At 38.3% G+C, this 16,509-nt stretch overlaps 1 protein-coding gene across 1 annotated transcript in view; it reads right to left on the reverse strand.

Moving 5' to 3' along the window:
- The window catches only part of PCNX2 (pecanex 2), a 161,412-nt gene that overhangs the window by 117,488 nt on the left and 27,415 nt on the right, over positions 1-16,509 (reverse strand). The window contains exons 9-12 of the mRNA XM_074168043.1: positions 5,059-5,194; positions 1,798-1,940; positions 297-450; positions 170-202 (exon numbers count right to left, since the gene is read on the reverse strand). Coding sequence (XP_074024144.1) covers positions 170-202; positions 297-450; positions 1,798-1,940; positions 5,059-5,194 — 466 coding nt within the window. The remainder of the gene's footprint in view (positions 1-169; positions 203-296; positions 451-1,797; positions 1,941-5,058; positions 5,195-16,509) is intronic.

The raw sequence follows: 16,509 nt of genomic DNA on the forward strand, positions 1-16,509 counted from the left end.
ATTAAACGTAGCACAAAGTCTCAAAATCACAGACAAAACCTTGCTCATTTTCATAAATCACCCAGAACAGCAAACTACTTATACCTGGTGTTTCACCGAACAGCCAACTGTTTCACAGTACGCAAGTGATAATAAAGGAGAAAGACTTGTTCTACTGGCTGAGACTTACATGTATTGGTGAGGCAGGATCGGGCTGAACGCTCTAAAAACAAAACAGAAAAAAAAAATTTTTTACAGGAATTTTGCCTTCATAGAAGTTAGAGAGTTCAGCAAATGGATATGAACTTGTGTCCTACCTTTAGGAGAGAATACTGGCAGCTGGCCATCACAAGACAGAACAACAGAACCCAAATGTCTTTACAGAAGCCTTGATTCAGAGTCAGGAATCCAAGAAGTGAAACAAGAACTACTAGAAGGACAGCAAATACATTCTCCTTTACATCTTCTGTCCTGTGTGAATAAAAGTGTTATGAGAAGTATTTATATATTCATTAGAGCAAGGCAGGTCCATTTGCCATTTCCATGTTTATCAGTACTTCATCATGCCAAAGGCCTTATCCACAGTGACAGCTGAAACATATAGAAAAAAAGCATATGCACTGAAGTCCAGCACCTTCCAATCTCACTTCCCAAGCAGAATTCCACAGTGGAGCTTATTTGAATGTAGGCAAGTATATGTTTATTAAACAGAAACAAAACAAAACCCAAACCAAACTAGCAAATGGAAAAAAAATAACACAAACCAAACCCCAATCACTTTTAACTGTGGAAATAAGTTTATAATAAGTTTATATATATATATATATATAAAATAAGTTTATAATAAGGGAATAAATTTAATGAAAAATATAGGTCTGACAACAAAGAATAGACGAAAGACCAAATTTATCATCCGCTGTTTTATTCGTGTTATCTGTTGTATTAGAACACAGAAGCTGAGATAAAAAATACTGTTAATATTCAAGCTATGACAAAAGAGTTTATCAGCAGATGCTTTCCATGCAATTGAAACACAGAGATAAGACAGCACAGATAAGCAAGTACCTGCTCTGGACCCAAGCTCCCTGACTACACAGCCTGATTTCTGCAGCATATAAAACTCATCTGCAATTTCTGCTGTAGAACTCATTAACATATATGGCATAGCACCCACCCAAAAGCAGAGACAGGAGAGCCAGCAGCCATTAGGTATGTAAACTAACATGTTTGAAACTCCTAGCAGTCCAGCAGATTATCATGTGAGGTCTAATAGCAAAGGGCATTGCCTGAAGAGTCGATGCCAAATGAAACTGAGGGACTTGGAAAAGGAGAGATGCCAAGACAAGAAATTTTCTCTGAACAAATAAACCTGAACTGGAACCGAGGGAGCAGCTGAAAGATCTCCTCCTGAATATCACTCTAATTTATTTTTTTAAAAAGACTAGAGTACTTGATTTACAATACACTGGGACCCTTCCACTTCTGTATTTTTGCACAAAAGCCTGATTTTCTCATCAGAATGCTCAGAACCTTTTGATACAACAGCTGAGAGTCAACTTAAAGACTATTCTACAGGCTTGGTGCTCACACAAATAAGCCTCTGCTTGAAGACGAAGGGTAGCAAGAACCACCAAATCCAACCCTGAAGAAAAACATTTTTTTCAATGTAAAGCAAAGCAAAGCATCTGTCTACTCAACCTGAATATAAGACACTAATTCAACGCTCACTTTTTCCTTCTCTAGTGGTCTGCACTGCCCTGTGAACCCGTGGAGCCACCCATTGTAACACTACGTAGAGCTGCATTAAAAAAAGCTTACCTGTCCAACAACGCCAACAAGGTAAGACGATCATACCAGACTTTAATCCATTTGCCAGGGAATATAATAAATCTGTAAAACTGCCTGTTTAGTTTCCGCTGTGCTGAAGAACATGAAGAATCCTCAGGGTCCTGGCTGGGTTGCTTTAAAAACAAACAAACCAGAAATACACAAAACACTCTTTCACTTGACATATGGCTGCAGCAAAACAGGTTTTTAAAAGGCCAAATTTCCATGAAGTTGCAGATTATTTTTTTCCTAAAAGGGATGGTGGGAGCATATTTCTTTTCTTCATTTCATATTAGAAATAAAAATATCACACCAACTTAATTATTGCAGATAGACAGAAGCTATATCAATTGTGGAGCTCAACAGTGATAATATGTTTTAAACATAAATGCTAAATATTCATTTAAAAATAATTACTTTTAAATCCCGATCTACTGCTTGTCTAAAGCTTGTTTTTTTTGAAGACTTTTTCCATGCACCAGACTAATTTCAGCACAACACAAACCCACACATAAGACAAATCCTTGTTTTTAACCAAAAAATCTAGGCTTTAAGGCCTAGAGGCATGACTTATCAACTCTCCTTTCAGAACACAGCCTGAGACGCTTCTAATAACACATCAGGTGTGCATCCTCAAGAACAGCAAGAGCAGGGAAAAAATAATTGCCAACAAGCACAAACAGCATAACCATCACTACTTTAAGATTGTCTAATCTTTCCGTCACAATCATAAATCCATCCTTTTGAATATTGCTTTTGCCAGATTCCAAGGTCTTTTCTTCGTGTCTGTTTGAATTACAGCATTTCAGATCTCCAACTCTACACCTGCACTCCTTCACCAACACTTGTGGGGAGGGAGGATTATCTACAGACCATCAGCCAAGCCTGCAAAGCTAGACAACTGAACAGAAAAACCTCTGCAAAGTAGTGATTTCTTTCCAAGGTACACAAATAATCAATTATATGGGGGGAGAGGGAAAATTGCTTATTTTTCATTCAAGAAGAATTTGAGACTGTAAAGTCTAGTGGTTTTCAACCTCCTTCTAGCCCTGCCATTGTTAAAGATAATTAATCAACATTACATATTAAATATATCCTATTATGGAACTCTAGGCAACGTTTACATTAGAATTACTTGTGTTAGATTAAGTTTGCTAGTCAGAGAAGGAGATTTCTGTGTGAAGTAATTGATCATCATCTTGAATTGTAAGTGTTACCAAAACACAGGTTTTTTTTAAACAGCCTGTCCACCTGCACAAAGGAACTCTTAAATTTTCTCTCAGATTATTGGAATGATTTCTAATCTTCACTTTCCAGGAAGAGGAATTTTACATGGAATTTACATCTGACAATGTATTGCTGCGTGTCAGCTGGGAACCAACCCACTGATATCCTCATTCTACTGGGAAACATGAGGTAGAACAGGCTAGCTTAAGCTTGAGAGAAAGAAATTCAAAGTTTATGCATTTTATCTCATGCTTCCAATTGATTAAAAGTGCAGAGTCACGCAGTGCCATGTAGCTCAGCTGCTATCAGCACAGGACAGTAACTCATTCATGTTTCTGAATGTTCCGACATGCAAGGGGATGCCGGGCTGTTTGGCATTCTTTCATTTATGAACAATTCCAGGTAATTTAAAAGCCATGAGACTGATTACAACCCTTTTACAATGCTGATTTTAAAATGTAAAAGTAGTTTAGGTACTCCAAATTTTAATATCTCTATAACCACCTTAAAAAGTCGCTTAATAATAGAGTGGGGGCATTATTAAAGAAAATATATATTTTAAAACACTACAGTTGCTATTGCTGCCACAGTTTTGTTTCTCTGGAGTCCTATTTTCCAACACAAAGTAATGTGAAACCCCATCAGTTGCAATCATTAACTTCACTTATCTAATCTAGATTGCTCACTATAACTGAATAAAATTAAAAAAAAATATCAAAATGGTGGCAAAGAGTCCATTAAAAACACCTGAAGATCTGATTGTTCAGTCCTCAGAACAGCTTAACACGTATTTAACTGAGTGCGTCAGCAAACATTTTGGCTCCTGAAGAACTGTAACGTTTGGATGAAGTCCATTACTTGAGGCAATACTTGGGATTTGAGTTGTGTTTAGGAAACCCTCTGACCAGCCCTAAGCAAGTCACTAAGTCTAATTGTGCCTCCTATCATAAAGGGCTTATAAAAATTCACTTCATAAATTTATATGGTGTCAGAGACAGCCTGAAACCCTAGCTTCATTGAAATCAATGACAAAAGTTTTTCTGACTTACACAGGCTCAGAATTTCATGTTTAATAAAAAGAAAATTCAGAAACCAGGAAGTTCTGAAATTACTGCCTGGCCTTGTTACAAACTTGCTATGTGATCTTGAGCGATATGCCTCGCTTTTTAATGGTGTGGTTTTCCAGGAAGAGGAAAAAGAAAAAAAAAAAAGGCATGATAATTGTTCTCTAATTTAGAGGCAGTTTACAAGATTATAAATATCTGGAAAACATCTTAGCCGTTACATGGAAGTCTCTGTCCAAATCTGAAATACACAATTCAGGACAATTTCCTGATTTTTCATTTAAAATAGTTCTTTCAAACAAGTTGCTTCTAGCTTGAAGTTCCTGTGCAAAATCTAAGATGAAAGATAATTAACTGGCATTTTAAGGTTATTCATAAATATCAAGCTAGAATTTGCCATGGAAGAAAAGAGAAGGTTAAAGTTATTATAAAAGGAACCGTAAAAACAGATTACAGCCTTAAGCCATTGGTCACAGACCCCAAACACTGTAAAGTTCAAGTATGTCCACATATTACCATATAAATTCTGAGGGCATTTTTCTGTTACTAACTGCATTGAAGAGATGGCTGTGATGTTCCACAACAGCCATCCAGAAGTCTGGTTCCCCGAAACCAGAGATGAGGTTTTAGGATACTAATGAATCTGGAGTAAATGCTTCATACTATTAAAAGCTGGTGGTGTGTCTAAAATCTTAACAGCTGTGTCATCTTTCTTCCAAGTGAAATAAGATGGAAGATAGAAGATCAACTGTTTAGGTGATGGAGTCTTTAAGTACTCCCCTAGGACACTACTCGGTGTCAGTAGAAAGCAGCTGAATTACATCCATCAACATAAAATACATCTTCTCCCACATGAGCAGTACCGGGCAAAGCAGTATAGAAAAATCAACAAAACTGTCTCAGGAACAAGCCTGCAGCATTTGTTTATCAAAATGCTAGAAACTGAGATATTACAATGTACCCGTGGGCTTTCTGAAAGGGTCCTTCGTGCCACCATCAGTAGGAGTTGCTGCTGAAGAGCACTTGCTGCTTGATCTCCGGAAGATGGTTCTTGGCTCTCTGAAGTGGTAGTACTAGAGGAGCTGAACTGTATTTCACTGCGCACAGAGAAGAGAAAGGAAAGAGACCATTTTAAAAAAAACAGTATTTTCCTAGTACTTCTAAAACATTACAAGAGGAAGCCTGTAATTACATTACTGGTTGGCTCCAGGACATGAAGCCTTCCACCTCCATACCTGAAATCTAGCCCAGGCCCACAAAGCAGTTAACACACAAAATTTAGATACACGTGGTCTACTACATCCACCACAGAAAAGCAGATACTTCTGTATCCTAATTTTTCTTACCCTGAGATGAACACCTACAATGAATCACACTTCAGAAGTGCCTTTTTCTGCCCACTGATGATAATTCAGGTCAAGAGCTGCCTATCTACAGAGCAAAACTGCAGGGTAGCTACTGCAGAGATCCTGGATTAGCTTTCAAACAAGCTCACTTATGTACCAAGCTAGTCTGGCCTCACCTGCACTGAATTTGGTGAGTATTAATTTACCCTACTAAGAATTCAGGCTACGAGAATTTCCTTCTGCCCTAGCAAGATGACAGCAATACATGAGCTAATTCACATAAGGCTAGCTCAGATATCCCTCATACTGAGCATAAACTCACCTTTGGAGGGCCCCGAGAAAGATGCTATATATATTTTTTTTTTTTCTGTGTTTCCTGCTTTATGTTGTGGATACAGCACTTAAACAGTGTACTTGAGGAAAGCTTCTGCACTTACAGCAGCGATACCTGTTGGTGTGCTACCGTGACATGACTGACTGCGTCTCAGCAAGAACTATATTGAAATGAAATAATTGTTACTTGGGGAAAGAGATCTATTTTTAATACTCCTTGCTTATTCTCTTCCAAATGGGGTTTATACATCAGGCGCCCTGCTCTGAGCTCATTACCCCCCTGCCTCTGGATGCCTGCCTTGGGCTCTTATTACTTTCACATCTGCATGAGGTAAAAGCACCTCGGTGCTCATGCAAGGTAGTCAGTACCTATTGCTCTTATTTTCCATAAAGGAAAGACATGCAGGAGGAAACTAGAGCGATCCGCCTACAGTCAAGCCAGGAAGTCTGCGGTAGGGCAGAGAATAAAACTCATCTTGCACACCCTGCGGTTGTCCCCAAGCCACCTTATTAATTTTAGTGAACTCAACCTTCCTTGCCTTTGGGCACCAATTCCCAAGGCCTGTCACGTAACCCTTGTTGCCTTGCGGCTGTCCTGCACAAAACTGGCCGCTGAGACACAGTTTCTAGTGCTGAGCTGGGATAAGGTTCAATGCCTGGATTACTTCGAAGCAGGGCTGAAGAGCCACATCAACAGCTTAAAGTGCACAGACCCTTTCTCCTTCTCCCCTCCAAGACTTGCTAGCTCTTCCTGGACCAACAGGAACACCAGCAGCCCCACAGAGGAGCCATCCTGCCTCTGGTCTCCAAGCCAGGTAGTTCAGTTTTTTGAAGGCCTTGATTGCTATCAGTCTTGGATCACAGATCTGATATTCACCATCTGCCACTCCAGCAGAAATATCAGCTGAGCAGAAATGAGAGTACCCCATGTTTCCTGACCCTAATGGCTTCCCCTGCACTCCCCACTCCTCCTGCTACAGGCAGAAGCACGATCTGCTCCACAGAGTCAGGACAGCTGTCATGTTCCCTTGTACTAGGAAATGAGGACTTGGTACAACGCAACCCACTTGATGTCCCAGCCACAAGGCAGCCCTCCATAAGAACGTATCTGCTTTGTGGATCTTGTTCGGCACCTTGTCAGCAGTCAATAACAAAAGAATACAGAACGAACAGATCCAAGATCCTGGACCTCAATCAACAGATTTAGGCAGGCAGAAAGGGGAGGTAGTCTAGAGGCATGCCTCCCAGGAGGAAGATTCCCACATATAAGGACTACAGAGGATAGCCATGCTTTTTGCATATTCTGAAGGTCCCTACTCAAGTGTGACTGTGGCCAGCTTGAAGGAAGGCAATGGATTTTTTTTGTTGTTGTTGTTTGTTTGTTTCCTCAGGATAAGCTGTCCTGTTCCTTGTCATTGTGGGTGCAATCCTGGGACTCCCTGTTCACAGCAGGAAAAAAAAAAAACAAACGCAAGTGTAGCCCAAGATATGCAGGAATGCTACCCTGGGAATTCCTGCCCAAAACAGCAGAGGAATAGAACAGTGGCTGCTCACGCCTTCCTAAATGAAGTGTTAATCTCCAATAACTTTCTGCATCTTTAAACTGTCTTTCTACAAAAGCCAAGTGGAGTCAAGAGTATTTCTGGATTGGACCACATCTGTCTTCCCACATTCCCAAAAATGGAAATGGCAGAAGGACAGACAGATAGGCCAATACATTCCCCTGGTACTCTGCTCTATCAGTTCTCAGAAATCAAAATTCCTTTACTCATAAGATTTCTTCCAAGAAAAAACTTAAGAGATCAAATCATCTCCCACCAGACTTGAAGATAACTTAAAAGCCAAGAGAGCCTATAGTCTGTTTTTTGTTTACAGAAAAAAAAAAAAAAAAAAAATCATAGCTCCACCTATCAGCAACCAGCAGAAGAGTCCGCAAGCAGCTAGGACACTGACTGTGGGAAAAAGTCAAAAACTTCATAGGCCTGAAAAGGCAATTATGGCAAAGAAATTGGGAAGGCAGAGCTAGCAAAGCATCAATTCCAAAACCAGAAGCAGTCATCTGGCTTTCATCTACCTCCTTTGCCTTTTATTCATCAGCCCCATCTCTATCTCTTCTTACTCTTTCCTCATTTTCTGTTCCCCTCAGCTCATGGTTGCTGGTTTTTTTCCTCCTGATCCCTATTTTCCACACAACCTCCTTCTGACATTCACTTGCTATCCCCCTGATGCTGAATCGCTTGCACAGCTACTTAGAAGCTGCACATCTTGTCTGATGACATCGTTATCACACTGACAGCAAATACCAGTAAGAAACGCGATGGTGGTGTTTGTGTTTTTGTAAGCCTATAAACTAGATTCCACAAATTTATTACCACATATAAATAGGAGCAAACACTCTCTAATCATAAAATCATTACAACAGAGCTGATCGCAGTATAATACAGAATCTTGCTAAATAGAAAATCTGTTCATTTGCAGAATCAAATTAATGTTATCAAGATCTACTACATTAAACTGCACCACTAATGTAAGCAAAGGTATAATTGAACTAAATTTTGAATAATAAATTAACAACTAAAAATATCTTTGATAAACATACAACCTGTGCAGATCGAATGCAAAAGATACATAGCACCCTCTACCGATAACTGGTTGTAAAGTCAGGAATTTGTTTTTGGCTCGCAATTCAGTTTTGTAAGAACACTGAGTAAACATAAGCTAGTTGAGCAATCATACAACAGTGAAAATGTTTTAGTATAACCACACAGCAATGGAAAAATCTTCCTTCTCCCTCTCTAATTATTTTGTGACAGTTGCCTTATACAGCTGACAATTTGGCCCCAGCCATTCAAATGCAACCCAGCCAAAGTCGTCCCCTTTGTTAAGGATTAACTAGCCTTGAGTCTGAACTCCTCTCAAGGTAAGCTCATTATACAGGCACGCCACACAATTACTAAGAATTCCCACTTAATAAAGTGGTTTTGTAGGGCTCGGCTAAATTTTATTTTAACCTGCATATAGGAGAAAGGATAAGGAACCCTGTAACAGCATCAGAACAGTCACACTAACAAAGCACCTTCCTCTTGGTTCTCATGCGCCCAAAACCACTAGACAGCTTCAGGCAGCTGCCTGGGTCACTACAAAGCGTAACAGCTTGTAACAAATATCCACAGTGATAATAGTATAGCTGAAAGCTATTTGTAATACTCACTAAAACACCATTCAAGTCAAGGCAGCTATGGCTGTGATATTTGAAGAGCCAGAGTGAAGTTCAGAGCTGGGAAGCTCCTTTCCTGTGTATCCAATGGGCAGTTATTGGTTCCTGGTGCATTCAAAGTGCTTGTTGAACTGAGACCTGAGCAACCCGATTGTATAGGAGCCAGCTGGTGCTAAAAACACATCAGGAACTCCAAATGCCCTTTCAAAATGGTAGTTTGTGGTACAAAGTGTTGAAAATACTGGATCAAGAGCAACCCATAACTCCCCCATGGTGCCTTCGTCACTGGATGCCATTGCTGCTGTCTTCTTACCACCACCTCAGTAACTTTGATCCTTCTCACCTAAAATGGCCTCCCTGCTATTTCATGTCCACAATTGCTTTTACACTTCATCACACAGGTCTCTTGCTACGCCTTTACTCATTGCTCATTAGGTCTCCACTACAAAGCTGCCAGCATTAATCTGACCGCAGTATTGCACAATTCAGGACTGAGATTAAATCCACTGCTTGTGAATATTGCCTTTTAAAGCAGCAGAGGATTTACAGTTCTCAGCTGTACTACTAAATAGCAAGACTTAAAAAACCAAAAAGCAACTTAAAAGTATGTAAGAAAACTGAAATATGCAAAAGTGAGAGCAGCATTAATACCGGATAATTACAAAATATATACTGGATAATTTTGCATATGAAATATGCAAAAGTGAAAGCAGCATTAATACTGGATAATTACGTGACAAACGATCATAGCAAACATGGAAAAAACATGAAGAGGAGACAATCTCCACTTTTTTGGTAAGAAATTAATAGTTTCATAAAGAATACAGTTAATTTAGAATGCATATTTTAACTTCCCTTAGTGATTACTGCTTAGGGGAACTCAAGCTAACAGATGAAATCTCTCTTAAATCTTGTTCACATTTTGCTACTCAGGTAACAGGATTTGGGGAGGATTTTTGGCATTTATTTTAACTTGCAAGGATAACCCCTAACAATAGTAAGGTAGAACACCCCAGTTTACAGAATGGGAAAGCTGGATGTACTGATTTACTGACATAACAGACAGAAAAGGGTACAAGATCACTGTTGAAGTTTTCCAATGGACTACAAAATGAGCAGTGGTACATATTAAGTTTATTAAGTCAGATACTGCTTATGGACAGAAAATCCTTGCCGAGCACGTTACCAGTAGTGTTGCAGGCAGTATGAAGGCAGGAAGCTAAGCACGCCGTCTTACTTAGGCATTGTAAGAATGGGCTCCACTCAGTACACCCTTACTTCTCTGTATTTGGATATTTTTTTTTTATTGATAACAAGCATGTAAATTGATAATTTGTAAGCCTATTAAATTTCAGAGCAAAGATAAATGTACTAACTTTAAAAACAAAGAGCATGTACTAGCTAATAAAGTAGAGGATGCATTTTGAGAAGATGCAGCTTTACTGGAATTAATGCATTAACAGCACCCACGGTTCCATTATCTCCAGAGTCTTCGAAAACATCCAGTTTAGCTCTCCTTATGAAAGGAGTGGGGAGAGGGAATAAAAGCCAGTCGCAAAAGCTAAAGGACTACTGAAACTCCTGGTCCTGAGCAGGGTTTTGCTGCCATCCTGTGGCAGCACGGCCCCCTCTAATCTCTGAGTTTCATTCTGTTGAAAACACTGACTTGCCCGCACTGTGTTCAGAGTGAGAGAGGGGCTAAAAACCCTACAAATACAGGAAAGGATTTTAACTGGCCAAGCTAACACGACAGTTTCCTCCTGTCCCTAGCTAGTTAGGAAGGCAGAAAGGAAAATGCTACCGAGTTTTTTTGTAAAGAGTACTTTTCAGAAAAAAAACTGATGGCTTTATTATAATTCAAACGTTATCATTTTCAGCATGCACGTGCACACACCACGCTCATTTATGTGTTCAAGCAGCACTACACTCAAGTGACCAGCTCATCTGAAATCAATGAATCCCGAAAGGAACTCTATAATATTTGTCACATTCAATTCAAATTATTCAAAATATGCTCAGCTGCAGAACTGCACAACCTGCCAAGCAGCTTTAGGAAACGTTTAAAAGTCAGCAGCCTATTACAAGAGCAGTGGGTGATCTTTGTTATTTTGGTCACCTTGCTGAGAAATACAATGCTGTTTTAGTGATACAGTATTTTGTCATTCTAAAATGGCATTTTGAAACACTAAAAATAAATTTAAGAAAATATCTACTTATAAGTCCATTTTCTCCTATGAGGAATAAACCTTAAAAGTTCAGGGAGTTTTCCTGTGGTGAACATCCTAAAGTATTAATGGATTTATGCAGAAGACATACAGAACTGCTAAGGCATTCAAATAGATACTTTCATATAGTATAATGCACTCAAACAGCTTATTCAGGCATGTGAATGTAAATCAAATAAGTTAACTCATTGATCTGAAGTTCTCTCTTTTACCCAGGGCCAGAAACACTAGCATTCCACAGCTACACTGCCAGGTTACTTAAATTATTTTCTTAGTACTTGTTAGTACTTAGTTTGCTGCAACTACTTCTTTTTAACCTATTGGCCTTGCTGTTTTCCCACCTCCCCCCCCAAAAAAAATATTCTTAGAACAAACAAAAAAGTTTAAGCAGAAAACTTTTTTCTTAATGGAGTTCTCTACCTGTAATATGAAGCATTTTAGACTTCAAAGTAACTTTTTCGAAGCCTGGTTTTAGTGTCAGAGCCTCAACTAAAAAAGTGAGGAGTCTAGAGGATCAATTGCTCAGACAGAACATGCAAAGTACAATACGAATGCACGAATTATACTGGTATGGATGAACCACATGGAATAATAAAACATACATAAATACAATTCTATACATGCATAAAAATATGTTATTTTAATTATAATTATATATATTAAATTTAAAAAGATAGATTACCAAGAAAGCAGGAGAAGGCTCAAACTAGAATAATTGGATTTTTAAAAGGTAGTGTATTTTTAAAAGCAAGTTAGGTGTGTACATATACAACCGATTTCACATGAAAGCCAAAGTGGCACTTAGGCAGGAAGGAGAATCTACAGCTAAGATAGAAAGATGGGTTTTTTCTCAGGGCTGGGGAATCATTCTTTCTGCTCCAGTTCTCAAATATTTCAGCTGCATGCCATACATCCAATCCTGTGGCCTATCTTACATATTTATTTTAAACTCCAGCTTCTATTAGACATATGCAGCACAGCAGCCTCCTGATGCAATTTATGGCTGACTGTTGCCAGACTCATGAAGTGACAAATTGCAACAAGAGGTCCAGCACTTAAACCTAAATATGCATTTAAATTAATCAAATGCTTTTGCATGAAAGTTGAATTGCTGTCGGTAAAAATTTGGATTGTTCTGAACGGACACCAACTCTATCCCTTTAAAATCAATGCATATGTATAATGTGCATCTTGCACAGAACTGGGAATTTCAATATGTTTTTCTTCTCAGGAATTTAACACAGAAGGAAATGGGCTGAAGAATACCAGCCGTACTCTTATAAATTGCATTCTCTAAAACCCAGAGAATTTCTTGAAAGAAAGATAAATGGCCAAATGCTTCCACAGCTTGTGTGGGCACAACTCCAGTTGGCTTTAGAAGATCAAATACTTGATTTGAGAGACAGAATTGGCCTAGCCTCAAAACGTAGCCCTTAGCTTTTTTTCTACTTAAGAAAAAAACCTCCACACAAAAATAAATTAAAAAAAAAAAAACCCAAACCCAACATTTTCCCTTGTAGCTACACACACCTCAGTTTTTCAGCTAACACAGAGAACATTCCCGGGTTGGTAAGGATATATCCACATCAGAATTTTGTGTGTGGACCATCTTCTGTATTTTTTGAATTGTAGTTAACCACAGCACATATGTATCTGCACACACACCAAAGAGCTCCGTGCTTTAAATGGGAACAAATGCAAGGATGCAGAGAAGAGTGCTCAAACACCCATAAATACTATTATCTAGAGTGAGCTTTTCAGGGACCTTTGATGACCTGGTTCTCATCTCAGATCTGAATACTCAAGAACACGTCAGAGACAGATTGCAATTTGCCTGAGCAAAACAGCATGGGAAAAATGCGAACTATTTTTTGGAAATAAACCGGGCCCTTCTTGAAACTAAATTTGTTCACATGAGCTGGCAAAATGCTATGCTGCAATAAAAATCATAGAATCATCGAATGGTTTGGGTTAAGAGTGACCTTAAAAATCATCCAGTTCCAACCTCCCTGCCACACACAGGGACACCTGCCACTAGACCAGGTTGCTCTAAGTCCCATCCAGCCTGGCCTTGAACACTTCCAGGGGTGGGCCACGGTGATAGATCATCAGTAAAATTCAGGGAGGAAAATATCCAAGTTTCACAGTACCATCATGCTATCACACCTGTGATCTGCTCCCAACAGTAACATGAAAGTACCATGATAGTTCATTCCCGATTGAGAATATTTGCAAAATTATTTGAAGCAGCAAAAAAGAAAGAACAAGTAATCTGAATGTGTAATCATTAGAGCATTTCAAGGATTATCATGTGAATATAGCCAGTTATTTAACAACTCTATAGCTAAGTATTACACTTTGGTATTGGATGTTGTATCCAAGGTTTCTCCAAACACTATTCCTTTTCATGACTAACACCACAATTTTACACACAGTAAAAATTTGGAACACGTTCTTGGTAGGAGCAAAACTGCATAGAAACTATCAAAATAGTAAAGTCTGTTTTATTAGTGCCCTTAAGGTTATTTTAAGCTTACTTGTTCTATCTTTTGCAACGTAAGTTGTGAAAGAAGATAAGGAGGGGGTTCTGAGCTCTATCGCTGAATTATAAAGTGATTGCCTCACTCATCATCAAAAAGAGTGATCAAATATTCAAATTTTGTAAGCTATACATTCAGGCAGTATTTTATTTTAGTACTCGATACTTGGGAAAAGAAATTACAACAGTCGACATTAGTTGAACAGATTTTTTTATAGATGTAAAACCAGGAAGGATAATATGCCTATAGACCCACCTCTTATATTCAAGTCATTAAGAAAGACAGGGCAGTTTTTCAAACACATATTGAGGAAAGCTACATTACTGAGAGGTATCAAATACTGACACATTTTTCTTCAATATGTATGTACATACACGCTAAGGTTGCTCAACCTTCTAAGCAAGAAATCCAGCATGAAAAGAAAGCACATTTAGAAAAGCAGTTAAATGCTTAAAAATGTATTAGCCTGGTACAGCAAGTATGCACAGAATATATGATTGCTGTTAAGTTTATATATTGGCATTAATCCATAACTTATGGCTCAATTAGCCTCTCTAATACGGGTGGATCATGCAAATCATGGAAAAATCATTAATCCTACTATTACCATTACTGTAATTTTGGGAGTTTAGGCTTTCACTGAAATTTATAAGTCACTTTACATGAAATAACTGGATAACACGATAGCTCACATTTATCTGTTTGACTGCTTATCAAAACTGACTTAGTTATTTAATTACAAGAGACATTCAAGGTAAGTAAAGACATTCCCGGGAAACATCTGCTTTCTGTCATAGAGTAGCAGACAGAAAAGGTGTGTCAGTGACACCTCCTTATTTATATGACATTTATTAACTCCAACTTGTTTCTCCTGATGCCAGGAAACAGCTATATATTTCTAGCAATGCTTTAATTTGTACATCCTTACACCTCATATTTTTATGGATGTGTTATCGTTAATGATTGTGGGATTTACTTTTTACGGCCAATCTAACGGGGAGAATTTTAACTTGAAATTGCAACTGTTCTATACAGGTAAGATGTTAAACAGTGAACATTTGGTGAAAAGTCAAACTAACCACACAAAAAGGCAGTTCATGCTTATATGAGGCACCCGTTTTACACAAATGTGAGCTCTCATCCTTATCTCCCTTCCCAGAAGCCAAGCACATACCCAAACCACATGGCATAGAAATGTTAAGGATTCACTGTAAGAGAGACAGAAGCTGGTAAAGAACTTAATGCAATGGGGCATTAAGAAGAATGGAGTTCAGGATGAGAAAGCTATTTCCAATTTCTCACTCCAAAACAGATTCAAACGGTCCTTCTGTAACTAATGTCTAAGGTAATCCATGAGCTGAGAATGCAGTTTACACTTTCTCTTGTCAAAGCAATTTATAACTAGAGGTGAAGGTGGCAAGGTAATGGGAGTATCAAATTTGGAGGCAATTAGCTCAGCAGGGAACCCATTCCACAGAGACTGCTGGTAAGAGGTGTTGCTGACAAGATAACAGACAAAAGTGGGGTCAGGGTATTTATATGAACAACAGTTGGGGAATTGATTAGCTACCTGCCAACATTTAAATAACTTATCAAACTCAGTATCACCTGCCAAAGTGAGAGTTGAGATGGAAAAGGAATTATCTTTTTTTTCGTGATCATTACAACATAAAAACCTCTGTTAAATTTAACTTGGCTAACTTAAGTTTTTAAATATTTTAAAAGCTGGACTGCTGGACCACAGAGAGACAATTTGTTGAGACACAAATATAGAGATAATGTGAAACAATTTGAATTCTCTGTAACCTTTGGCAGAATTAAAGGATAATTTTAAAAATTAGTATTTTTAAAATTAATTATTAATATGTGACTGTTTATGGTACATTTAAGAAGCTCTGAAAATTTCCGGGACAAGGACTGCAGGTACACATAATATTTGTTATTAGACCAACTACTACAGTTGAAAATACAAACAATAAAAATCAAAAAACAAAAAGAAAAATTATAATCTAGTGGAATATATATTAACATTGATAAACGAGAATACTTGAGAGATCATCTCACAACATTGCAGAGACAAAGAGGTGATGACCGCTGATATTTGTATCCAGTCAATTCCCTCAAACAGTATTGCTTCCAATGTCAAAGAGCCTCTGAAGGAAAAAAGCACAAGACTCCTTCAGATTTGGACATCTGCTTTCTCTGGCACATTCTAGTCCATTTTCATTCTCTCGGGTTGTCCACCCAGGCCTTTAACAAGCAAAGGAAGAGCAGAAAGTGTGCAAAAGTGACAAACAAAAAACTGTATCACAGCATCACTTCTGTGACAGAGCAGCATTGTTAAGACTTCGCATGATTTGTGAGAAATGGATTTCAGAAGCCATACCAAGAAGATAAGATAAAATGTTTACAGGCCATAGAAATACTACGTTAATTTCAGGTCCTAATAAACTGTTGTGAAATGCCGGACCAATTAAGACCTTACTACTGGAGCAGACAATAGTAGGACTCAATAGACAGAAATAGCAAGTTATAATTTGAATTTAAGATCCTGAAACATTAGTTAATCTCCCTCAAGGCTTCATTTATTGGCTTCTTTTGACTAATATTTAAATACCTTCTCCGGTTTTGCATAGCTTAGTTAAAACGTATTTATTTATGGCCAATTCTTAAGACATTATTCTTGACAAACTAGCCAGAGTTCATACTCTCCCCAGTCAAAATTCCTGTCCCCTTTACCAGCTGCAATGT

The sequence above is a fragment of the Numenius arquata genome, chromosome 2, assembly GCF_964106895.1.
Source record: "Numenius arquata chromosome 2, bNumArq3.hap1.1, whole genome shotgun sequence".
Lineage (NCBI taxonomy): Eukaryota > Metazoa > Chordata > Aves > Charadriiformes > Scolopacidae > Numenius > Numenius arquata.